This window comes from Chinchilla lanigera, unplaced genomic scaffold, assembly GCF_000276665.1.
Source record: "Chinchilla lanigera isolate Chin_1 unplaced genomic scaffold, ChiLan1.0 scaffold00055, whole genome shotgun sequence".
Classification (NCBI taxonomy): domain Eukaryota; kingdom Metazoa; phylum Chordata; class Mammalia; order Rodentia; family Chinchillidae; genus Chinchilla; species Chinchilla lanigera.
Window position 1 is genome coordinate 3,925,849 of NW_004955456.1, and position 10,271 is coordinate 3,936,119.

The 10,271-nt window shown below is 40.4% G+C and overlaps 1 protein-coding gene across 1 annotated transcript in view; it reads left to right on the forward strand.

The window, feature by feature from the left end:
- Zpbp (zona pellucida binding protein) overlaps window positions 1–9,693 on the forward strand; it is a 47,796-nt gene extending 38,103 nt beyond the window's left edge. Inside the window, exon 8 of the mRNA XM_005396624.2 lies at window positions 9,497–9,693. Within this exon, the coding sequence (XP_005396681.1) occupies window positions 9,497–9,591 (95 nt within the window). The 3' untranslated portion in view covers window positions 9,592–9,693. The remainder of the gene's footprint in view (window positions 1–9,496) is intronic.
- Window positions 9,694–10,271: the final 578 nt, after the last annotated feature.

The following is a 10,271-nucleotide window of genomic DNA, read 5'->3' on the forward strand; positions in this document are numbered from 1 at the left end:
CACATTGCTACGTGCTGTACTTTTGGATCATGTTAGTTAAGCAGTTGTTTCTGTCAACAGACCTCATGAGCATATACAAGAAAATTCAAATCCGAAAAACAGTTTCCATCACGGAAATCCTGTTCTCCCAAATGGTGGCTGTGCACAGAGTCTAGGGACAGAGGAGGGTCCGCTATGAAACAAATAGAGCACAAGAACTGCCGAAATGCAAGGAGAGGATGACCCAGGGAGAACTTGGGCTGGGGGCGGTAGGGATCCTGAGGACTTAGTGTGCTCGAGCTGAGGTTTCCGTGGTGGTCGGAGGCTTGCTGTGGCTGCTCTGAAGGGTGCTGATGGCAGGCGCTGGGTCAGCAAGGGCAGGGTGAGCAGGGCGCTGGGAGGGGCCAGGGCTAGGTGCTGTGCGCACCGCGGAGGCGGGGGTGAGCATGCCTGGGAAGCAAAAGGCAAGAGGGGAACTTGGTGTGTGTGCAGGGGGTGGTTTGAGTGGAGGACAAACAAGGAAAATTTATGTGTGGTATTTTCACGAGCTCGCTGTTGCTCCTCAGTGGACTTATTAACTAGTGATCTGTCAAATTCCTAATTTCGTTTTGTGCCATCCCATGACAAATAAATACTTTAATTTAGAATTACCTTTCTGCAGTTACTATTCCTGCAGGCTAAGTGAGAAGCTCCCTTTTGTGACAGACTTATTAACTATATGGGACATTTAGGCCCCCAACACATTGTTTTTTTGTCTCTAATCCAGAAGGCCATTGCTTCGTAAGTTTAAAGGAGTACATAGGACCCAAAACCACATTTAAATCATTGTCTAAATGAGAAGCAGTATAAAGTATGCCAGGATAGCACCAGTTACAAGAAAAAACTAGCATGCGCAATGAACCTAGAATCCATTTGATTGTGTAGATAGCAGCTCATAAAATATATGAGGTATTGTGAAAATGGCTTATTTTGAGAGTGAAGATGCACATTTATGCTCAACAGAAAAGACTGAGACCGGGCATATTTATTATGTAAGGGAAATTTATTTATTTTCTTAAAAAAAAAACACTGGATTTGTTCCTTTCTATGGATATTTTTCTTCATTTACTTTTATTTCTAGATGGCAAAGATTGATTATGAACTAGTAGAGACTTCATACTTCTGCCTGTGTACTCTTTCTATTTCACTTCCTATTTTTCACTATAAAACTGCCTTGTAACAGTGCATTTAGCATTGTATATTACATTTAGTTTTAATGTTTATCTTTACTTTTATATTTTGTGGTACTTGGCATTGAACCCTGGGTATTATGAGCAAACTATACCCCCATCCATTTTTATTTTCTATTCTGAGACAGGTTCTCACTGAACTACCCAGGCTGGGCTCCAACTTGCCATCCTCCTGCCTCAGCCTCCCAGAGTGCTGGGTTTATAGGCATGTGATATAATTCTTGGCTACATACATCATTTCTGTTGATAATTTACAAAGAATTTTTAACTAAATTTATTTATTATACATGCTTCATAATTTCATAAAATTATGTCTTAAAGACATCACCACTGAAGACCAGGCAAATATATTTTTCCTGGTAGACTTTTGTCAAAATACAGATTCTGAAGTAGTTTACTTCCCAGTTTCTGTTCTATAATTTCTAATCTTTTTGTGAAACTGTATCTTGACTATTTATATTTCTCCACTTTATCTCCACTAATTTCATCAAAAAACCCCAACAAACACTTGCTGGACATTGTGCCCCCATCCTTACACTGAGGCAACAGGCCCTGGTCGTTGGTTTTCAGGGTCTGAATGTAGCTGGAAAACAACACCCAGCATTTTTCCTTCTGTCGCTTTTTATGAAGAATCGCTGGGAATTGCTCGAGCCTTCTGGAAGTCAGGAACAGTGTCTATGCTGTGAGCTTCCCCAGTGACACAGCTTTGGGGTCAGGGGTCCAAAGTGACGAGGGTGCAGGCTGAAGCAGGCAGTCCCCCGACACTCTTGTTACTGAAGTGTGCCTTTGTGCTTTAGGTGAATGTTCAGTAGAAAGGTGATGGTTCAGTAGGTATGACTGTCTTAAATAAGGTCTTCCAGGTGCTGCAGATTTATCCTATTCAGGCATGCAACTCTGAGCTCTTGCTTTAATTTTATACCAAATGATCAAAAAGTCATGTATTGAAAGAATACATTTGTCAGTATGACAAACTCATTTTGTCTTTAGATATACAAGACCTCATTCTCATTTTGGATCTTTACATTTCTCAGAAAACTATAAATGGAAAAATCATGGCCAAAGGATAGGTAGTGCTATGAATTAGCCAAATGTGTTGCCTGGATTTTTTTTTTAAAAGATAGATTTACTTGGTTCCAGAAAAACCAGGAACAAGTCGCCTGCCTGAAATTGCATGAAACTGTCAAGTATTTTTATGAACTAACAATGTAATGAAGAGGTGGTGGTACAAGAACCTAAAAAAGTAGAACAACCTGCTTCTGCAGGCTATAGTGGACCAGTTTTGTGCAGACAGAAGCTCCTGCTGAGAGAACATTGGAGAAGTGAATTAAAATCTAAAAATTAATCTTTCTATGGAAGGCAAGTGTCAGGGCAGAAAGGGTCAAGGAACAGCAGTCCTGGGTGGAGGGAAACTGCAGAAGTAAATGGTGCTGAAGGCACAAGACAACATGTTTGTGTGCTGAGAGCAAACAGTTGCCAACTCAGAAGACAGCACCCAATGGACACGCTGTCAAAGGGATGACAAAGTAAAGATACCCCAGGCAAACAATACAGGAGAGACTTTGTCACTGCAGAATTCTTCTTCAGCATATACTCAAGGGCTAAAGGGAGTTCTTCAGGCAGTCAGAAATGGTCCTCACCAGAAACATGTCATCCAGCAAAGAGGAAGAGGGATGGAAGGGAAAGCTAGACAGAAGAGCTGACGATCAGCATACGTGTGTATTGTGTCACGTGTGTGTGAAAGGTTCATGGGCTTTACAGCATAAGGAATTAGAATACACGGACAGAGGAACACCATGCAGGACGGTGTAACTGAATGGAAAAGCGCAAGGAGTCAGTATTTTCTTGAATTAGTGTCAATAATGATAGGTATTGGATCATGATGAGATTCACATGCATAAAATATTCTTTAGGATGACCAGGAGAGATAGAAAAAAACATGTCCATAGCAACTAGATGGAAAAAATTAAAAGAAAAAATTCCACTTGATCAACCTCTCAAACAGCCAAGTCTGGAAGGGTAGATGAAAGCACCGTTGGGTCAAAGAAAATAAACCACGTTAATGTAAATGGACCACTTCACAGGAATGAGAAAAGTCTGGTATTTTATTTCATTAAATTCAAAATTTTGTTTCTCTAGTCTATGAACTACGGGTACATGCTATATTTATTATTTAATTTATTTGTATCTAAACACGCATACTTACGTCTTTTGAAAGGTTCTTATTTGTGTTACTGACCTGTGCCCTTACTAAAACTTTATTAAATGTCTTGCTATGTAGAGAGGATACACAACAGTCTTCATCCTTTTCTAAAAACTGTGAACTTTAAATTGGTTTACCCAGTTACATTAAATAAAATCATGGTTCAGAATTTATCTGTGGTTTTATTGCATGTATGTAGATTAATAGGCTGCTTTTACAATAATAGCATACAGATAGGTTTTTCAAAATCAAGTCTGAGAACCTGTTTGGCAACAGATTACTTTAACGATCTCACATTATTACAGAACATATTTGTGAGATTATGTCACACCTTTCTCTTTTTTTTCTTTTTTCTGGTACTGGGAATCAAACTCATGACCTCGCGCTTGCCAGGCAGGCGCTGTGCCGTTGAGCTAAATCCCCAGCCCTGTCACACCTTCCTTGTGACACTATTTTTAATTTTTTCATGTCTGTATATTTTTCTACTATATGATTCATATCAAGGTTTATATATCTATTCTACTGTTAGTGGAAATTGATTCTTCTTAAATTTTGTTATGCAGATAATACTGGTATGATTATTTTTGTATGTAACCTGTTGTTCAGAATTCTTCAGGGTACCTAATGCTAGTCATAAGACGTGCACTTGATTAAAATGTCACTTTCCCACAGTTGTTATGTTAGTGCGTTTACAACAGCAGGGTAAGAGAAACTGTTTTTCCATATCCATGTTCATTCATGATGTAAACATTACATATAAACAAGCTTTAAATATTTGCTAATGTGATGTGTAGGTTATGTAAATATGCATGACATAAAATTTTAACATTTTAAGCACATTTAAGCCAGCGGTGGGTGTCATGCTGTTACCGGTGGCCACACTGTTGGGGGCCGTGGCTGCCATCTATCCTCAGAACCGCTTTCCTATTCCAAGATTACAGTTTCCACTCCCCCAGCCCCCAACTCCTGAAAACCACCATTTGGCATTCTGGTTCCTTAAATTCTACTCTCCCAACATCTTGTGTCAGTGGAATTAGGTAGTATTTCACCTGGTCGCCTTTGGCATGGATCAGAGTCTCTTCCTTTTAAAGGCTAAATAATCTTCCATTGGGTATATAGCACGTTTTCCTTTTTCATGAAATCACTGGTACTGGGCGGCATCTTTCTCTTGGCCACTGTGAATAATATTTATGGAACACACGGATGTGTAACTATCTCAGCATCATGCTTCTCGTTCTTTGGGACATGTAGTATTAGTGAGGTTGGACTGCCATAATTGAATCCCATTGACTTTGGGTCTTAAACAGGAGAAACTAATTTTCTCACAGTTCTACAGGCCGGAAGTGTCCAGGTTGGATCTGATTCAGTTTTTCTTGAGGATTGTCTTGTAGGCTGCAGACAGCCGCCTGTCCTTTGTCCTCACATGGCATTTCTTTGGGAAAAGGAGAGAAAGGAAGAGAATGTGTAGTCTCTCTGGTGTTGCTACTTAAAAGGACATTGATCCTACCAGGTCAGGACCCTACTTTCTGGCCTCATTACGTCTGCTTTCTTAGAGGGACAGCCCAGCTCTCAGTGCAGCCCCACTGTAGCTTAGGGCTTCAACAGATAACCTGGTGGGAGACGCACAGATGAAGACCACAGTGTACACAAGCACAGTGTCTTTGTGAATCTGTGCTAGCTGCTCTTTCCCCTATGTACCTGAAGTCGAACTGCTGGCTCGTGTGTTAATTGTTTAACTTTTTCAGGAGCCATCTTGCTGTTTTCTGTAGTAATTGCACAGTTAGCAAAGGACGAGTCTCACAATTTCTCCATGTCCTCACCAGCTTGCCCTGCTGATGGTTTGAAACAGTGTCTCCCTGCTGCTTAGGTTTGCATGTTTGTGTATTATTGGCCATTTATCTATATTCTTTGGAGAGATGTCTGTTCACATCTTCCGTTCTTTAACTGGGCCAGTTTGTGTTGGTGCTGCCGAGCTGTTGGAGTTTTTCAAATACATTTTAAATATTAGCCCCTTATCAGATATACCACCTGCACATATTTCCCCTATTTTGTAGATAACCTCTCCATTATATTTACACTATCCTTGGATGCACAAGAAGACTTTAATTGTGATGGAATCTATAGTCTGATGTCACATAAAGAAACCACTGCAGAAGACAGTGTTACGAAGTTTTTCCCAAGGCTTTCTTCTGCATATTTTGTAGTTTTAGCTTTTAGTCTTTGACCCATTTTGAGATCATTTTTACATTAGCTGTAACGCAGTTATCCAGCTTCATTCAGTTGCACGTGAATATTTAGTTTTCCCAACATGACAGGAAAAAAATTTCTTTCCTCATGTTATACCCCTTATTATACCCTGTTAAAAATCATTTGACCAGACAAAAGGGTTTATTACTAGACTCACAATTCTGTCACATTGTTCTGTAGTCTGTCTTTATGCCAGCACTACAATGGTTTGATAGCTATAGTCTTATATTATGTTTTAAGTCAAGAAGTATGAGACATTTAACTTCTTTTTCAAGATGTTTTGGTCATTTGGTTCCCTTGAGCCTATAAAAGAATTTCAGGATGTATTTTTCTGTTTCTGAAAAAAGAGGTCCTGGACATCTTGTATGGATTCCATTAAATCTACAGATAGCTTTGGACAGAACTGAGCCTTACTCAGGTTATTTCATTGATTTTTGGTTGTTTTCAGTATATAACTGTACGGCCGTTGTGGTTAAAATCATCCCAAAATATTATATTTTATTTGTTGTAAATTAAGCTTATTTGAATTTACCCTTAGAAGTACCTCTATCAAAAAGAAACTGAAATTTGTACCTGAAAATTTATGTCCATTGACCAACAACTTCCTGTTCCCCCACCTCCAGCCGCCAGCAACCCCGATTCTGTTTTCTGTTTCTGTGAGTTTGACCACTTCAGATGCCTCCTGTGAGTGGAATCGTGTGGCCTTTGGGCTTTGTGATGAATTTATTCCACTTCACACAAGTTCACTGATGTAGCAGGAGCGGAACTTGCTGCCTGTTAAAGGCCGAGCACTGCGCCATGCTATGTAACTGTGCTCTCTCACCCCTGCGTGGGGTTGCTTCCACAAGCGGACCGCTGTGAGTGAGGCTGCGGGGAGCACGGGTGTGCAGATGTCTTCTCGAGGCCTTCCTTCAGTTCCTCTGGACTCACACCCAGAGGTGGGTTGATTGGATCATCTGGTGATTCCACTGTTAGTTTTTCGAGGAACCTCCATACTTTCTGTTTTTCACAGCAGCAACACCGTTTTATATTCTAACTACATACAAGATTTCCACTTTTTCCACATCCTCACTTTTGTTTTCTTCCATCTGAGTGGATATGGTGTGTGATGTCTCCCTGTGGCTTGCACTGTGTTACTTTGAGGGCTGGTGGTGTGAGCGTCTTCTGTGTGCTTGGTCTGGCGTGTGTGCTTCTTTTCCTGATTCCTCTGTGGGGATGGCTCCCTTCACACGTCCTGACTTCTCCCGGTCTGGCCCCTGGCTCTTTCCTGGCCGGGCGCGCTGTGTTGTATTCCTCTGTAATCCCTTCCCGGGCACAGCAGGGCCTGTTGTCCCCAGGTGGTCTTCAGGAACCGCACTCACGGCCTGTGCCCTGGCCATGCACCAGAGTGCGGGTCCTTCTGCTCTGTTCTCGCGCATGTGTGGACAGGAACGTCTGGGCGGGGCAGGGGGAGAGGGAGTAGAATGGCACCGACTTTCCAATCATGCTGATGGTAGCTTCTCGTGGATTTTATTCCTTCTTATGGCTGTGGATCTTGGCCCGGTTTCCAAGGCTCCTGCAAAGTTGTTAGTTCTGCATTTACTGTTTCCATGAAGTACCAAGGGCCCAGTAAGTTCTAATTCACCATCTTGCTGGCCCTGGACCATCTTGCTAGCCTTCTCAGTGTGTTACATTTTGATGTTGGTTTGCATTTTCTAGATTCCTGATTTGAGCAAAAAAAATCATTAGCTGACCATTTCTACTTTCTCTTCTGTACTTACTTTTAAAGTAGTTTTATCGTCGTGACCCATTTATGTGAGTTGTTTATATGTGCTAAATAATGTCTGTTTCTTCATTGTATAACTGCAACCTTTCCTAATTTTGTTCCTTGGATGGTTTCATGATTTGTAGCTCAAGTTCTTAATTTTAGTATCAAAATTTTGTATTATGTTTAATGCTTTTTGTCCGTTTTTAAGAAATCCCCTATCCAGTGTTCATGAAGATTTTTTGAGTACACTCTTATCATTTCTTTATATGTCAAAATATATTAGTCACTGATGCTTTCCTCTCTATTTAATAAATGTAGGCTGCTTATTTTGTCCTTTAAATTACATTTTAACATTTTTCCTCAATTGCCCTTAGCAGAGAAAAAATACTTCTTTGTATGTAGAGTGCTAGGAAAAAGTGCTACAGATAAAGATCCTATAGTATTATAAATATTGTACCATGAAGTTTTGTTAATTCTAATAGTGATTTGATCATATTTATTTAAATTTTGAATGTAAATGTTCTATGCCAGTATCCACTCTATTTCTGACAGTCAGTCTATGGCATAATGCAGAAATGGCGTGCAGGTCTCACTTCGACGTATGTGTGAGTCCACATTTCCAGTGCTTTGCTCAGCATCTCCCTATCTGTGTATCAATAAGTAGGAAAGTGTGACAGGAGAAAAGGGGTACTATGATTATACACCTTTGAGAAAATGTATTGTATTTTGCCACAGAACTTTACTATGTACATTACTTGTTTAAAGATTCTTTTTATTATTAAAGCAAAGGAAATTTATTTCACTTCATTTAACCAGTATTTTTTCCCATCTGCGGCATTTTTTCCCAAGTAAAACATCTATTAAAATTTGAAGAACCCTGTGGAATCTAGTATGGAAAATACCTTGCAATGAGTAAACAGTTACAGTATTTCCCAGTTTGGAAAAATACATGTTAAAAATAAGACTTTAAGTAGCATTAACACACATTCCTGAATCACATGCACAACCAGTTTCCAGAACTATTTTACCTTGCAAAAACAGGTACGTGGTACTGGAGAAAGAATTTTATTTGATGCCCCATGAAAATCATGCCCCAGAGGTACCATTATCATATCTGGGGATCCTTAGCAGACTGCAGTTGCACAGGGCAAAGAGGAGCAGGCTACCAAGAGCTCTCAACCCAGAGGCCTGGCGGCCTCCCCGACACCCTGCCAGGAGGAGGAGATGGGTGGGGGCTATGGTAAGCATCTGCGGAGTGCGTGTGACACATGGGTGCTTTTTCATAGAAGTCATCTGATTTTAGTCCTCACAGTAATGCTGTGAATTTAGGTATTGTTTTACCTGTTTCGCAAATCAGGAAAATGAGCTTAGGGACTCCTGGTTTACTTCGGGTTCCAAAGTTAACCGATGACATGGTGTTCAGCTTGTTTCTTTCCACACTTCCTTTATCTTGGTCATGCAAAGGTATCTGTGGTGATGTGCATTATACCAGGGCTGCTCAAACTCAATGAGTTTAGTAATTCTCCCCAAACTATATAGTTAGCACATGGACTGGAAATCAGATGAACAGTGAGATGCAGTCCCTTTGCTGACTTGGGGCTGTCTTTATACATCTAAGACGCAGTCTCGGGCTACCTGATCAGCACATTTCATCACACTTCCGATGATGGGCCCCTTCTGGTTCTCTGTAAGTCCACGTTTAAACTCAGCATTGAGTGACCAGTGCGGTGATCTTCAGGTCATCACCTAACTGAAAAGTTGAGACAAACACTTCAGCCGTGTGAGAACTGTAGAGCCCGCACTCACACTCACACTCGGAGACACAGTGGCGGCTGCCAGTGTGTGCAGGAGCGGGGCGGGGAGCTGTTTACTGGGCACATACGGCGGTTCTGCAAGCTGAAAATGGAGCAGGTCGGCGGTACATGTGAGCACGCTTTACACTACTCAAATATACACTCCAAAGAACTAAAATGGTGAATTTTTACCTTGCTTAAAAGATTAAGAATATTCCTTGACATTCTGTCCTTCTCCATGTGAAGCTAACTCGTGCGAAATTCAGGCAGTGTTACTTACTAACTGATTCTTTGTTTACAGTGATCTGCAGCCCTGGGTCTTACAACCCCCGTGACGGCATCCACTGCCTTCAGTGCAACAGCAGCCTGGTGTTCGGAGCAAAAGCATGTCCGTAGCCCGCTGTCTGGAGTTCTCCGGTGGCTTATTCCATGCAGAAGTATATTTTTGAGATATCAAAATATAATAAATCACTATTATGTAAAAATTAATTAATCCTATTTTACCACAAATTGTGTCATTTTAATCAGATTCTGTATGCCCACATACTTTATGGGGCTGAATATCTTGTCATCGTTATCCATTAATGCTAGAACTACCTATGACTCCAAAATTGTAGTTTAAAATTAGTTTCAAATACACTTTATCTTGTTAACCCAGAATATTTTTCAGAATCCTTCAAAAATATTCCATTTTATCTTCAGTGCATATTCACTAGATTCAGGTAACTGGATTCTTTTATAATAACTTTCATCTCAGCTAATTTCATTCCTGTGATTGAATTTTATGGTAGTTTCGTCATTCTAGTTTGACCTTTCACAGAGCCAGTTCTTAAAGACCTAGGGTCTTAATATTGCAGTTGTTGGCTTCTTTAGTAGAGAACTAGTTCCGATCACACTCTGGGTTTTTAATATAGTTCAATGTGGCTATCTTAACTTTTCAATGTAAAGTCTCTTAAATTACCTTCTTGACATTTAGGATACAGTAGTCATTGTGTACTGTATTGCTAAAGTAACATTTGATCTTTCTCAGTAGGGAGACTAAGCAATTTATTGCTCTGATAATACCTTTAGGAAAA